Source organism: Magnolia sinica, chromosome 18 (genome assembly GCF_029962835.1).
Source record: "Magnolia sinica isolate HGM2019 chromosome 18, MsV1, whole genome shotgun sequence".
Taxonomy (NCBI): domain Eukaryota; kingdom Viridiplantae; phylum Streptophyta; class Magnoliopsida; order Magnoliales; family Magnoliaceae; genus Magnolia; species Magnolia sinica.
In genome coordinates, this window is record NC_080590.1 from 434,671 (window position 1) to 451,385 (window position 16,715).

The 16,715-nt window shown below is 40.2% G+C and overlaps 1 protein-coding gene across 1 annotated transcript; it reads right to left on the reverse strand.

Annotated features, from left to right (window-relative positions):
- Positions 1 to 2,582: 2,582 nt before the first annotated feature.
- On the reverse strand, positions 2,583 to 11,281 carry LOC131233463 (long-chain-alcohol oxidase FAO4A-like). The gene is made up of 3 exons (XM_058230176.1): positions 11,003 to 11,281; positions 10,584 to 10,853; positions 2,583 to 4,694 (listed from the first exon to the last, which is right to left on the reverse strand). Exons 1-3 carry the CDS (start codon positions 11,222 to 11,224, stop codon positions 2,853 to 2,855), a joined length of 2,334 nt encoding a protein of 777 aa, XP_058086159.1. The 5' UTR covers positions 11,225 to 11,281; the 3' UTR covers positions 2,583 to 2,852.
- Positions 11,282 to 16,715: the final 5,434 nt, after the last annotated feature.

Here is a 16,715-nt window from a genome sequence, read left to right on the forward strand (position 1 = left end):
TTGTCATATTTCTAAGAGGTCATTTTCAACATTACATGAGCTTAAATCATCACTTAGGATCTTCATCCACTTGTCTTAAATGTATTCAAATTTTATTAAATTTTATTTTTTCACAGTGAAAACTCAAAATAGGTGCTATCAGTTGTGGCACACATAAAATGTTATATAATGTCATTTTACCATCATGTAAGCTAGTTCAGATTAATTGAGAAGGGAGTTTCAAAAGGGAAATTTTAACTTTTTATCTAATTACACCCATAGGTTCAAAAACATATATATTGGCTGCAATTGGTAGACCCATTAGGTTTAATAGAAACACCAGAAATTCATGCCAAAGTCATAATTTTACTGGTTAGGAATCCCTTAATTCTGAGGGCCATGAGTTCATTAGAACCCACCAAAGTCTTCAAAACAAGGGGCATGATTGATTGGTTTATTTTTGCACCTAACTTGAGTCTCTTTCTTAATTATATGATGGGTTTATAACATGTCAACCAAGCAAAAGATTGACCATCCATGATTGATCCATCTCAGGAATTGGGACTCTCTAAGATTGGAAATTCCTGTCCTAATGGCTCTAAGTTTAACATCTTTCTTGAGGAATTGTAGTCTCATAAGTTTTTTTTTTTTTTTTTTTAATGAATCTCATATTTTAAGAATCCATGTCAATCTTGGCACTCATAAGTATTGTTTGGGTGTCCAAATAGAATTATATGTGTCGAATCCTTATCATTCATTTGCTTGTCAAAGCACAGGTACAAACAATGAGAACTATATATGCTAAGCCCACATAAAACTGCACATGAGACGGCTCTGGCAACCAATACAGGGCATTCGTTTGTGGAATACAATTTGTTTGTGCTGAAAACACAAGATTCTAACAAAATGTTGAGAATGGTTAAAAAGAAACATTAAGTGCACTCACCTCTAACGTGTGAGCGTGGAAACATGTTTATAATATTGGATATAAGCTCATCGAACAATTTCTAGAGGCTAGATGCCATCACGTTGATATGGTCATCAACTGGGCTGCTCCAAATTCATGTTGCCAATCATCCCTTTTTTTTTTCTTTTTCTTTTTTTTTAAAATACAGAATCTTCATAATAGGCTTCTTCGACTCTTGTAAACATGTTTATCATTTCAATTGGTTAACTTCTCATGAATATAACATGCAAATAAAAAGATAAGAAAAGAAAACTTCCAATGATAACATAAAACATGTAAATAAGAAGAATAGAGAAGCAATGAACTGCTACTCCTGCACTTGCCTCCATTCACTTCCTCCAATTCCAACCCAGACTACACCTTACACAATAGACCAAGGCCTGTCTGGTCTGATTCTCCACATACAATAGGGTCCACAATTTAGACGATATGGATTTCACATGTATGCCCACACTGCGTTGTCTAACTCCCCCTCACTTAAAAAAATGGTGGCAACGCCGTCCACCTCCCATGATCCATCAAGCAGGACATAGTAGAGCTTAATTGATGTAGAGCAGGTCGTGGACAGTTTCGTGGCCATGATGGATCAGAAAAGGCTTGATGGGAAGCGGATCTTATCTTGCAAACCGGAATGAGCTATCAAACGTACCATATATGATTTTGAGGTAGGATGAGCTATTTTAGCCACCCAACCCCTCTATGCCGGGATGCCCACACTGAATTTCCGAAATACCATCAGATCAAAATCCGTTTTATTTTCATTTTTACTATTTATAATAAGTTTTAATTTGAGTATAACTCTTCATCCGTTGGGCTTTGGGAGTTGCACCCAACATGAAAAGTGCCTAGGAGAACATCATGGTTAGGCCAAATGGGAAACTTACTATTTTTGGCCGAAAAACATCTCAACATTCACTCCTTGTAGTGATAAGTAATAACAGATAATTTTTTTTTTTTTTTTAAAAAAACCATGTCAACCTTATTTTCTTATCAAATAATGAACTAACAGCTGTTATCTGCGTAGGATTTGTTTATTTAATTTAAAGTATAATTGCGCTTGGGTCTGTCAATGGGAGGGTGGGCTTGGTCCTACAACCTAACAAATCCGGCTCGAGGCCTGAAGTATAGTACCAAGCCCAGCCCATGGAAGAAGCACGCAGCCTTTGATTTGGGGTTGTGTGCGAGGACTCGGGTAGAAAATGTTGTCAGTCCTTTTATGTTATTTTGTTTTATTTTATTTTATTTATCCTGGGCCAAAGAATGTTGCCTGAGTCTGCCGCATGAGCCCACAAATAACCCAAGCCCGGCCAATGGTGGGCTTGGCCCTACAACCCAACAGTCTGGAATCCTCTACAAAACATGTCTTACGCAGCACTCGTAAAACACCCAAGGTCTTTGGGGCCCACCATATTATATATGTGAAATCCACTCCGTCCATCAAAACAAGCCAGATCCAAGACAGAGGGAAGGCCACACCAACCTTTTGTAAAGGGTAGAAAGATCCCACCATACGGTACATATTTCGTTCTTCTCTTCCTTTCACTGTTTTAAACGGCTACTGTTCGCTAATAAAAAGATGGTAATTCACAAACTTAACTCACTAATAAACTGTTCTAACAGACAACATAAACAGTCATTTCCTGTTTCATCGCTTCCAACACATACACAAAAACTTGTAGAAATGAATGTATTGTTTCAACCTCCTAACTCGCTGAAAATAGTAGTATAGATAAGCAGAATCCAAGAGCAGGTGAGGTATCTGACCATAGATCCAACACAACCAAATCCATCATCCTCTTCTGCATTTCAACCCATTCATACATCTGTTTGTTTATAATTGAGATTATTCTCTCTGAACTAACTGGAATCTGGAAACACACTCACAATAACTAATGGCCAACATTAGTTACAGTTTCTTTGGAGATTTTCTTCCATTGAGGAGGAATTCGATAATTGAATGGGCAGTGCAGTAAGAGATGGCCTGAACAGTTACCATTGGATTCACTCCGAGAGCAGTTGGAAACACACTTGTATCCCCAACAAAAAGCCCCTCAACTTCCCATGTCTCCCCTCTCTGATTTACAGCTGATTGCTTTGGATTGATCCCCATCCTACAGCTCCCCATCTGATGAGCTGAGTTTATCGGTGTCGATAGATCCCTCAATGATCTACTACTGGCCTCCTTTACAAACATCTCGAATTCTTCAGAGCTTGCACGTTTCACATTCAACCGGTACCCTTTGCAATGATGCGTCCCGATCTCTTCAGCCCCTGCAGCTGCCAATATCCTCAAGGCCTTCTCCAATCCCCTGTTCAAATTCTCTTCATCCACTGCATCCAATCGATATTTCAATGATTTCGGGTAATTCACATTGCCCTCGCCTTTATCCCTTGCCAATGCAAACAGATGAGCAGTCCGTGAGAACTTGCTCATCCTTTCTTTGATATCAAAGCCCGACATCCATGGCATAACCACAGAAAACATGCCAGGGTGCAACGATGGTGTCTGTATAACCGCACCATAGCCGGACGTATCAAAATTCGCGACGACGGTTGACATTGCTGTCATTATGCCACCCTCATAGCTCTTCTTCTCTTCTTCTGGCCATCCATAGGGCTTCACAGGGAAGTAGCCCCATGCCATTGCAGTTGGATGGATGTGGAGGTGTTTTCCAATGTTGGGGTTCCTCAACCCACTTCTCTTTAGTAAAACTGGTGTTGTTAATGCACCGCAGGCGACAATGGTGACCTTGGACTCCACAACATAAACATCCTTGGATCCTTTCCCATTTTTGTACTCGAAAACAACCCCAGTTGCTACATTTCTTCCCTTGTCCGTCTCCTGTAAGACCTTCAAGGCCGTGCATCCGGGGAGAATTACGGCATTACCGGAAGCCACAGAATCGACAAGCCATGTCTCTTGGGTGCCCTTCTTCTTTCCGTCCTTGCAACCCAAATGACACCAGCCACAGTAATGATCGGCGGGGGAATTGCGGGGAATGTTATTAACAGGATACCCCAATTCCAGGCACCCTCTTCTTAAAACTGCATTGTTGAGGCCTTCTTGATTGATTTCTGATTGAACGCCCATTCGCTCGCAGACTACATCCAATGCCTGTTTATAGGCCTTGCTACTGAACATTTCCAGGCCATACTTGTTGGACCACTCTTCGGTCACATGAGCAGGAGTCGGGATTGAAGCGGACCAATTTATAGCGGAGCCACCACCGACGGTTGAACCTGCAAGGAAGAGGGCACCGACATCGTCTGTGGCAATCAATCCACCTCCTTCATACATATGATCTGTGGATGGGCCTTCCAGAAGAGAGAGGCTATGTCTGGCGAAGTAATTCCCCTTCTCCAACACCACGACTTTGTAGCCAGCTTTGGCGAGAACTCCAGCAATTACGCTGCCACCTGAACCCGAACCCACAACAACGGCATCACAGCTGATGGAGAGGCAAGGAGAGGAGGAGGAAGAAGATGGAATGTTTCTTGGGTGATGAATGGAGACGGGGAATCCAGCTTTCTGGAGAGTTTGGATGATAACTGCGTTTGGTTTTTCCATGTCAAGGAGGGCTCTGTAAAGGGGTCCAAAACGCTCTGCTTCTTCTTCCTCTTTTTCTATTTGTCGTCCTTCCTCTTGCTGTCTTTTGCATGCTTCTTCTAACTTGTGGTTGATGAAATCTGGGTCTGGTCCGCAGTAGCCTATAGCTTCCCATGATACGTTATGGTTATTCTCATCAACCTGACAAATCATATACTTTCACATGTTATTTCATCACATCCTTTTACTACTATTTGATTAACTACCATTGGCTTCTATCCATGAGGCTCGAATTAAGTGTAGCAAGGTGGGCCCTCAAGGTTACAGCCCCAAAACACACACACACACACACACAAAAAGAGGTGGGAACAGTTCATTGGTTCAGATGGCCAGTACAAGCAACCGCATAGGCCTCATAGTGTATTATTGGATAAGCAACGTATCTTCACTTTCTCAGCGTCAGCCTCTCCTTTTGTGAGTGATTCCCCTAGTATATAAGACCCCATCCGATTGAATAGTATATTTTGAATATTTGTATTTATGGGAGTTAAATTATAGTGTTATGTAAGAGAAGCTTTTCTGAGGTTTTTATATTATAATCCTTTTTGAGAAGATAGTAATTCCAACGGTGACCATCTGTTATATTTTGTGTGTTGGTTCTCCTTATCACTTCGGTTCATTTCCTATGTTAGAAGTATTTTGAATTGCATTTTCATAATAAAATTAACTTGAAAATAACTAAAATTATTAATGAATTCGTTATAGAAAATATATATATTTGAAATTTAAACTTATTTAGTAATTCAAAAAAGCAAGAAAAAAAAAAGATAAAAATCTAAAGTGTTTCGCTAAAATACCCGCAGTTACTAACTTCTCTAGAGCTTTTAAATGATAGGCAAGATGGCGATCATCAATTGAGATGGTCCATTCAGTATTACTTTTGGAGTAAGCCATAGTATAAGAGTCACACCCATTGAATGATCCTAACCTTATAAATAAGGTTAATTTGTAAAAATTTTATATATATATATATATATATATATATATAGGGAAAAGGTACTATGCGCTCGACCTCACGATAAGCTCCCGTGAGGTCGAGCTGCGTGGGCCCCACCGTGATGCGTGTTGACCATCAATACCGTCCATTTGATGGGTCCCCTTTAAATTATGGGATATCCCAAAAATCATCCGCATACGGAACTTAGGTGGGCCATACCATCTAAAATAATGTGAAGGCACCATTAAAACATATAAAAGCACTTGGTGGGGCTCATCTGGAATTTTCATGCGTTTGAAACTTGGTATGAACCCTCATCCAAGTGGGACACACATAGTGGATGGGCTGGATTTGGAAAACACATCTCGGTGGGCTCAAAAAATGATTATGAATGTTTTAATGGTGCACAGCCCCTCTCCACTTCTGTATGTGGTGTGGCCCACAAAAGTCGCGGATTGACTTGATTTTTGAGACCTAGGCCACGATGGAATGGTGCATCTGACTGATGGACTGATGGAGTAGATGTTCGAAATGCATCACGGTGGGGCCCACACAGCTCGACCTCAGGAGATGGACTCGTGAGCTCGAGCGCATAGTACCTTTTCCCATATATATATATATATATATATATATATATATATATATATATATATATATATATATATATATATATATATATATATATATAAACCATCGATCGCATGGTTAGAATTGTCAAATAAAAGTGATATCTTGGAATGAATCATATGAAATACAAAGGGGATCTATCAAATAGATAGTTCAAGATGATGATTGCTCCTATGTTGCTTATCCACTTAATCTTGACTGTACATTTTCTGTGCTATAAATTGGATGTTGAGGATCATCTTATTGACATAATGTTTTTTTTTTTTTTTAAAAAATAGCATGGATTATCTTTAATTGTGTAAAGGAATGAACAGTTGAAATTAATGGCTGATCGATCATCTCATGTGTCAATTAAAAGCTTTCTTGACGTTGCTAATGTCCCATTGAAGTGGAGCATTAGCAAAACCCATTTTTATTATTGACGAGGCCTAGCTTTCCTAATAAGGTCCTAAGAAAAACCTATGAAAATCTCCAATGAAATGAGATTTATCACTATGGATTTATCAGCATTGCCCATGGGCTGGGCTGGGCTGGGCTTGGCCTGAACAATTTTTTAGTTTTTTGTCTGAACATTGATTTATGTGAGCGTTACTTACTGGCTTGCATCCATTGGAAGATGAAAATAATATTTTCAATAATTTCAGTTTTGAATTTTCCAATGAAACTGAGTTTTGAGGTATAACTTATTTAAGGAAGGAACCACGGTCTGGACTCTGGGCAGTTCAATTTGAGGCTGCATGCATGTGGATCATCAAACTCTCGCAGAGTATCAATGTTTTTTCACGATGAATTTGATTGATTCTTGAGCCAGGCTCATGTGGCTTTTTCTGCACCATTTTTAATACGGTGGTGAGTCTTGGAACATAAACACAGAATATTTTTAAGGAAATCCAGACCGTCCAAATCGCTGGGCGTACAATGGAGGAAGCGTAACTGGAGAGTTTCACCGAGAAGATGGTACAAAATCTGATTATTCCAACCGTTGGATCTCTCGCTAGTTTACTTGCAACAATCAGACATTAAGGGTGATCCATCCACAAAGGAACGTATAATTTGGATGATATAGATAGCCGTAAATCAGTGCCACATGTAAGAAGCTCCAGTTTTCACCATTTTCTAAACGGTGCAAGAAATAGGAGTCTGGAATTGTTGTATGGTACTCTCTGAGAAATGAAATTACTTTCAACTAAGAAAGAAAGGGAATTTTATGAAAAGAGAAATTTCCCTATGTAAACTACATAACAGCAATAACCCTAGAATTTAAATTTACGTTTCCAGTCAGCTACTTCTCTAGGTAATTATCCTAAGACTACCTTCCAAAAGTAGAAGAAGAGACTCAGCCCCACCGTGATGTTTACGAAATCGGATTGCGTACTGATTAAACTCAGTTGGGCCTACTGTGAATGTGTGTGGGTTATCCACGTTGTCCATCCATCCGTTTTTCCAGCTCATTTTAATCGTTGAGATGAAAATTGAAGCATGCCCAAAGCACAGGAAACAGTGGTAATAATGACTTCCACTGTTGAAATCTTGGTAGGGCCCACAGTGATGTTTATTTGTCATCCACCCTGTTCATAAGATCACACAATGAAGGGAAAGCACAATTAATAGATTGATCCAAAACTTCTGTGGCCACCAAGAAATTTTCAACGGTAGAATTTCAATTCACACTGTTTCCGTGGTGAGGTCCACTTGAGATTTAGATACACTTCGATTTTGGGTTAGAGCCCTAAAATTATCTGTTAAAATGGATGGACAGAATGGATAAAATATGTAAATCATGGTAGGCCCCACAGAGTTTACCCAGTACGCTTAGCATGCTGAGTTAGTCAGTATATATGCAATCCGCGTCCTATGTTTATGTGACATCTATCTGATCACCAGGTGGATCACCCCCTGTTAGGCCCAAGGCCCATACCACCTAATCACCAGGTGGATCACCCCCGGTTAGGCCCAAGGCCCATACCATAGCTCCATTTGTGATTTAGGTGGACCACATGATTAAAAAAGATACATGCAATAATGATAATCTTCCAAACTATTTTCCTTAGCGTGGATTTCGCATGCCCATTATGGTAGGCATGTAGAAAAGCAAGGGAGTAATCGTAGATGCATTTTTTTAAAAAAAAAAAAAAAGATAAAAAGAAAAAAAGAAAAAAGAAAAAAGAAAAAAAAAAGAATTTCATGGTCTCCATCTTTTTTTCTTTCTTTTTTTCTTTTTCAAAGGGGGCCCACTGTAATGTGCAAGATGCCGTAAAATCAAGCTGAGCTATAATTTACCAAAGGGAGACATCCACCCTTAATTTTTATAAGGTCCACCATGATAATGATGTAAAATTAACTCCAACCATTAAATGCCATAGCAAAATCTAAGCATAGGTACACCAAGCGAAATAGTTTGAAGGGTCAATGTTGATCTCAACACTGTTTCCAATCGTGTGGTCCACCCGAATCATCGATGAAAGTGAGGTTCACATAAACATCAAGGTGGGACCTACCTAGGGGTGTACATGAACCGAGCTAGCTTGGTTAGCTCACTCGACTCGACCTAAAAAAGCTCGACTCAACCCGACTCGAAACTGAGTTCGATCTGAGTCAGGCCGTTTTTTACTGTTTGAAAATGAGTTCAAGCTAACCCCAGCTCAACTTGACTCGGATCGAAACTCAACTCGACTCGGATCGACTTAGATAGACTTGATATATATATATAATCCCATTCCCCTTTTGAAAACATGGCCGCCCGACCCCAATGGTTCAAAACTCTGATTCCATTCCCCTTTCGAGCTCGTTGGCCATCTTTTCTCCGATCCCGAGTTGCAGTGGGACATATGCACCCTCCCCTTTTCTGTTACCAAGGGCCCTGATGGGTTTCCCCTCGTCCATGCCCGGTATCTTGGCGAATCTCGGGCGTTCACTTCGACTCATCTCCTGGGCATGGTTCTCTGAGAGAAGTCCTTGCTTAAGGAGCATGCGAGAAGCTGAAGAAGATGCTTAGTGTGAATACTGAGGCACCGATTAACAATGAGTGCTTGATGGATGAGAAAGATGTGAGGAGGTTCATAAAGATGGACGAGTTTGAGTAGATTAGTGTTCTGATCCTGGAAAGGATGAAGAGGCCTTTGGAAAAGGCTCTTGCATAGGCCGGAATTGGCCTGGAGAATATTCATGCAGTCGAGGTGGTTGGATCGGGTTTGTGGGTCCCGACAATCATCAAAATACTGATCGAGTTCTTTGGGAAGGAGCTGAGGCGCACCATGAATGCGAGTGAGTGTGTTGCCCATGGATACGCGCTCCAATGTGCTATTCTAAGTCCCACGTTCAAAGTGCGGGAGTTTCGGGTACTACAGCGATTCAAAACCCTCTCCCTTGCTCCCTCTCTATTTGCCCGACCCCAACGATTCAAAGCCCTCTCCCCTACTCAAAAGTAGAATGCTCGAGCTCGAACTCGGCCCAAAAGCTCAAAAGCTTGAAACTGGCTCCAACCGGTCCTATTCATGAACTAGCTGAGCCGAGGTGGACATGCTGGCTCGGTCACCGAGCCGAGCTGAGTTTGAAATGGGTGTGCTTGGTGATCAAGCTGAGCCGAGCTGAGCCCAGCTCTCGGTTCGGCTGGATGTACACCCCTAGACCTACCCCAGCAGCCGACCCATTTGTGGTAATTTATTAAAAACCTTTTTGTACTTTTTTAATAACCTTTATGAAAACGATACTTTTTCGGGAAAGATCATGGAGGCTTCAATAAATTACACAAAAGGACAAAAAGAAAAAGTGATTTGTGTGGCAATCGCAACTGTACATTTCACCGTGTCAATCCAGCACACCAACTCATGGACGGAAGAACGTATTTATTATATCCACACCGGTCATCTATTTTTCGAGATCATTTTAGAGCACTAGCCCAAAACGAGTTATATCCAAAGATCAATTGGACCACACCACAAATAGAAGTGGGGACAATGATTCTCACCATTAAAACATTCATAGGGCCCACCATAATGTTATTTTCCATCCAATCTGTTCATAAGGTCACACAGACTTGACTCACAAAAGGGTTTCAATGGTAGACCTTCAATTCCCCACTGCATTTGCAGTGTGGTCCACTTGATCTTCAGATCTATCTTATTTTTATGCTCAAGCTTTAAGATGAACTGGCCAAATGGAAGGACGGTTTGGATATAACACATACTTCATGGGATCTCTATCCATCATCAAAACAATACCACCGACTTAAAAGAGTTATTACTGGTAGAGTCACAACGTTGTGGTGCTAACGGTACCAAAAGCGTGCCTCTTCTTCTTCCTACTTATTTGACCGTTGACTGTTTTTGTTTTCCACCGTTAATTTAGTGGCAATAGATCAGATGAATGGGATTACCTATGTACTAACAAGCTAACAGATAATTAAAAAAAAAAAAACCCTTGAATTTTGAATAATGCTGACCATTTTTAAAAGAAAAGAAACGAACCTGACTGAAGAAAAGGCGTAGAGTGAGATATTTGAGACACTTGAAGAACATGCGGTGGAGGAAAGATGAACTGAAAGACCATGACAAAAGTATCTCTTCTTGTCTCTCCTGCGTCAATTGAGGGAAGCTGTGGATATATGGGAATTTGGTGGAGAAGCTGGCCAATCCACATATCACAAATGTTCCATACCATGTCGACAAGAACCATAGTGCTACACGAAGCAGACCAATTGCAGGATGCTGTAATCGTCCTGACATAAACCCTCCCAACTGCATACATCCATCCATCCACACCCAAAAAAGTCATTAAACATTATTATACAACAATAACAAACAACAAACTGATCTATATGAAAATAAAAAGAATCAAAAGTGGTCCATTTACGAGATCAAAATCTCAATTCAAGATGCCTTCTTACCAATTCAGGAGTACCAGCCATGGACGCAGAAGTTCCATAAAAGGTCTTTAGCCGGTTGTCCTTTCCGATGCCGGAGATATCGATAGATGGCAAAAAGGCGTCACAGATGGCGTTGAGAGATTCCATTTCGCGAGATGAGAGGGTGCTCAAGTAAGGAAACTTTCCTCCTCTTAGAAGCCTGTGGGTCTCATTCCCATTCCTCGTCATCTCTGATTCTGTCATCTGTTCAGAGAGAGAGAGAGAGAGAGAGAGTGATATGATTTGGTTAAAGAGATTGAATTTAAGCAAAACTATGAAACCTAGTCTGTGCCGTCCCTTAATATTATTGCTACATATAATTGCATGCCGATTACGATAGCTAACAAAATACACCGTCATTCTCTCCCTTAATAAGTTGGGCACTACCCAAAGCAACTTTTAATGTCTCAAATGATTTATTTTTTATATCCACACCGTCCATTAATTTTTACATAACATTCTTAATCATGAACCCAAAACTGACGTACATACAAAACTCAAGTGGACCACACCACATGGAGCAGAGGGAATTGAACAGCTACCATTGAAACATTCCCATGGTCTACGGTGAGCTTTATTTTCTTTCTAACCTCTTCATAATGTCACACATCTTGTATGAAGAGAAAACACAAATGTTAGCATCATCGGATCCTCGTGTCCTCAAAATGTTTTCAACACTAGGAATCAAATTCCTACCTTTTTTCCTTTAGCATGGCGCACTTAAGCCTAGGATCTGCCTCCTTTCCGTTTTTTATATATGCCCTGGCTTTAAAATAATTGGATGGACCGTGTGAACCTGATACGTATTGTGATGAGGCACCACTTTCGGTTTTCTTCTCTTTGCCCCATTTGCTGCAGCACAACAATGCTACTGAAATTCTTCACACGTGAAATTTACTTGGACCCCACAATGATGTATTTCTTAGATCCACGTTATCCATCCATTTTTTTCAGATCATATTAAGATATTAGCCCAAAAAGAAGGTTTCAATCGGACCACACCACATGAAATAATAGAAATTGATGCCTACCGTTGGAAACTTCTTGGGGCCACGGAAGGTTATGATCAAGTTGGCATTAGGAAGGCTTCAACAGTAGTTTGCTCAATTCCCGCTGTGCTAAATCATAGTGGGGGCCTAAACAAGTTTCACACATTAAAAATTATGTTGTGTAGCATGCAAATTTTTTGAGATAGAAAATCAGCATGCTTAGTCCAGAGCTGTTTGGGACCATAGAGATGCCCTTGACAAATCCACTCCGTCCATCTGTTTTGAAAGTCAAGTAGATCCAAAACTAATGTGGGTGGTGATAGATGTTTTGTATCTGGAAGATATTTGTTCCTACAGTTTATCTAAGTGGTAATAATTCTATGAACGGTTTGGATGACATATAAACATTATGGTCAGCTCCAAGAAGGTTTCAACGGTGGATGTTACTGTTCCCACTGTTTTGTTGGTATGAACTACCTTAGTTTTGTATCTGCCTGATTTTTAGAATCATGTCTTATTATAGTCTTTTCAAAACAGATAGACCGAGAGGATTTACCATGAACATTTCTCTAGACCCCACACAGCCCCGGTAAGGGAGATATCTCTGTCCGGTGGTTCACAGGCAATCAGATAGTATACCCGTGAGCTGGTGTCATGGTCACGTGGGTTAATGAGAATCAACAACACAATAATTTCCTGAGGCATCTGTAATAGACCGCATTCAATTTCAAAAACAAGACAGGGTAAAGGAGGTTTTTAAATGGCACCTAACCGTCCCATTAATCAGATTTAACTACAACTAACAAATTATTAATTGAGTACTCAAGAGCTACAATCTTCTACTCATTTATATTTTTTACTTTTAACCAACCAATTAGCCCATCTACTTGTGTATTAATGGATCATGAAGCCTAGGCTCATGTCTAGATATTATCCAATTGTTACACACCTCCAACTTTAAAGCGCTGCCCTATTGATCACAACCCTACCTTATATAGCCATGGGATCAGGCCATCTATTACATTCTCATAGTGGGACAAGCTGATGGATGGCCCGTATCTCTCCTACATTTGCGAGGTTACTTAACAGGATTAGAGGGTTTTTTATTATTATTATTATTATTTAAAAGATAGCGTGGAAAACCATGTGGTTGTAAGATGGGTTGAAAGACATCAAGGTGCTAGGTGTACGGAGGGAGGAACTGGTGGAATTTTCTCTTTCTGGTTGAGTTTCTTTTGATGGGTAGATGTTTAAATGTACTCAACGCTCCATCTAACGCTACATCTGTCCACATTCAATTTGCTTACCAAAATGTCATTCTTTTTGGCACCAGTGGTCCCGCCTCATTACTATAACACGACCAAACGTAGAGAACCTGTGATACTCCGGCAGAACGTGATGATCCATCAACATTAACACTACCATTTCACCTCAAATTAAAGCCTCCCAAATAGGAGAGGATTACACCTTATAATTACAACCACTCAGTAGTACGTAAGATGTCTGACGAGTATCAAAGTAAGAGAAATGGTCAAAACGTGTCAACCACTTGAAGGATATACCTAGTTTCATATCTTTTGATGCGGACGCGGATTTCCTGCGAAAGCCTTTCGCAGGAAGTTCCTGCGCAAGGATTCTGGATGGGGCCCACTGTGAAGTTTGTTAGAAATCCAATCCGTCCATCCGTTTTTTGAACTCATTTTAGGACATGAGACAGAAAATTATTAGGATCCAAAACTCAAATGAGCCATACTAAATGAAACAGTGTCGAAAGGAATTCCTACCATTGAAACCTTCCCAGGATCCACTTGATGTTTATATTCCATCTAAACCGTTTATAAGGTCATTTTCACTGAGATGAAGTGAAAAAGACAAGAAATTAAACCGATACAAAACTTTTGTGGCCATATGAATGCTTCAACGGTGGTCACTAAATCCCCACAGTTTCCTCTCGTGTGGCCCAATTGAGTCTCTGATCCTCCTCATTTTTGGTCGCATGTCTTGAAATGAAGTCTAAAAACGGATGGACGGAGTGGATTTTTCAAAAACATCGTAGTGGGCCCCACACAAAATCTTGTGCAGGAACTTCCTGCGAAAGGCTTTCGCAGGAAATCCGCGTCCTTTTGATGCCAAAATAGCGTGAATTACGGATTTTACTGTACTTAAAATAGTAAATGTCCACATACGTTTGGGAGCGGATTGGATACTGAACGCTTCAGTAGCCAAAAAGGCCACTGAAGTGATGTGGCAAAACGCCGATGGTTAGATACCAATGGTATGTGCTCCTCAGCGGATCTTTCTCCGTTTTCGTCGTGCACCCACTCGGCCACGAAATCGGATGGTCATACTGAGAAAATTTAGTTAGGCCCACTGTGAATTTATGTGATTTATCAACACCTTCCATCTGTTTTTCCATCTAATTTTAGGCGTTGACTCCAAAATTGAAGCTTATAAAAATCTCAAGTGGACCATACCACAGGAAACAGTGGAAATAATGATTTCCACCGTTGAAACCTTTCCAGGCCCCACAGTGATATTTATTTTTCATCCAAACTGTTTAAAGGATCCAAAAAACATGGATGAAGGTAAAAGAAACAAATATAATCTTGATCCAAAACTTCTGTGGCCCCTAAGAATTTTTCAACTATATAAATTCAATTCACACTGTTTCCTTTGGTGTGGTTGATTTTAGCCTTTTATATGATTAGGTTTTGAGCTAAGGCCCTAAAGTTATCTTATAAAATGGATGGACAGACTAGATAAAATACATAAATTGCAATGGACCCCACAGAGTTTACTCAGTACGTAGTCCGCTTCCATTGCCGCATACCGGCAGACTCCATTGTGACGCGGATTTCCTGCGAAAGGCTTTCGCTGGAAGTTCCTATGCTGGGAACTCAGGTGAGGCCCACTATGATGTTTGTGATAAATCATCCCCTTCCATCCGTTTTTTGAGTTCATTTCAGGACATGATGCCAAATTGAACCATATCCAAAGCTCTAGTGGGCCGGAAATTGTGGTTAGGGAAATTCCTACCGAAAAAATCTACTTGGGTTCGACAGTGATGTTTACAAGCCATCCATACCGTTAATAACTTCATTCCTACTAGGATGAACTGAAATCACAAATATTAGCATGACTCAAAACTTCTGTGGCCCACAAATATATCAACTGTGGACGTTCAATTATCATGTTTTTGGCCCACTTAAGCTCTGGAAATGGTTCATTTTTTGCTTCATGTCCTGAATTGAACTCAAAAAATGGATGGGCGGGTGGGATTTCTCACAAACATTATAGTGGCCCCACCTAGGTTCCTAGTGCAGGAACTCCATGCGGAAGTCTTTAGCAAGAAATCACGTGCTTTTTTTCTTAAGATAAACGCTTACCTGTGTGTGGCCAAGTGCGTTCACGGCCTAAATGGAAAAGCATCCGCAAATAGATCTCAAGTGGAAGAGCATTTATTGGAACGAAACAACCTATTAGTATCCACCAATGCCATTTTGCCACATCAATTTAGTAGCTAGGATTATCCATCAAGCCTACTTGAAGGATAATCCCAGCCAAATTTAATTAATGCTGTTTCACAATAAATGCAATACTTTTAAATAACCTAAACGTCTTTCAAAGATTGTGTTGTTCTTGAATTTGGTCATGCAGGGCACGTGTGAGGTTTGTGGATGTGTCAGAATCAATGGGACCCGATTCAAACCGTGACCACCGATCCCTGACATCGAGATTGAGCAGTGTTCCATTGTAGTTCAACCAATTGTCTATTCAATCAACGGCCAAGTACGATATCAAGCGATTTGCAGAGGTTGAGGCTCTTCTTTTAATGAGTTATTTTTTACTTAAAAAACCAAAGACGTTCAAATGTGTGTAAATTATGTAGTTAAATGGAGATAGATAGAAGGTGAATATGAAAATAAGCGGGACTTACCACTACAACATGATCACCAACCTGGCCGAGAGTAGCAAGGTGCTTCGTGGAGCAGTGTATTGTTGAGTGGGGTAAGAGTAATACTAAGAATTACAACTACGATCAGCCTAACATATGAGTGTAGGTGAATAATTTCTAAAGTTAAGATCTTCCTTTAGATTCAATACGTAGGCGTAGATGGAAGGAAATTATAGCTATTATTGATTACAACTAAAGTTAGTTTGACATGAGCATAAGGATGGACCGGACTACTCCTAGAGAATAAAACACCCCATGACTGATGAATAGTGGGGATGATATGCTAAGCTAAGATAAATAGCATTGTGTTGGTTGATAGTTGATTAGTTTTGAATTTGATCTTGGATACTTTCTTTGAATATGGATCTACCATTTATAGCCCTCGTGGATAAAGTGTGAAGATAACCGATTGTCCACGGGATGCCTTTTTGTGTTACTAGCTGCAAATGAGTGGTTACCTTTTTTTTTCTTGATTGTGTTTTACCTTTGCCAAATGTGCAGAATGTGATCTAGTGCTGACGTATCCCTAATAGTTACTCGTGCCTATCAAGAAATTGCATAAACATTAAGGCTCTCTGAAGATATGACTTATCTCTCGTATTTCCAATGCATGCTAAAAAAGATATCGCATATGTCACATGGCTCCTTTTATACCATCGATTTGGTTCTACCAGATTTTGGTACAAATAGATTGAAAGAGATAACTTTAAAGGGTAGGAGAGATGAATTTTTTGTGTTTACGGTTCTCATA

Coding starts and splice junctions, on each gene's coding strand:
- LOC131233463 (XM_058230176.1), bottom strand. CDS start 11,224: ATGACAGAATCAGAGATGACGAGGAATGGGAATGAGACCCACAGGCTT. Junction 10,854..11,002: donor TGGCTGGTACTCCTGAATTG/GTAAGAAGGCAT, acceptor GGATGTATGCAG/TTGGGAGGGTTTATGTCAGG. Junction 4,695..10,583: donor TACGCCTTTTCTTCAGTCAG/GTTCGTTTCTTT, acceptor ATGATTTGTCAG/GTTGATGAGAATAACCATAA.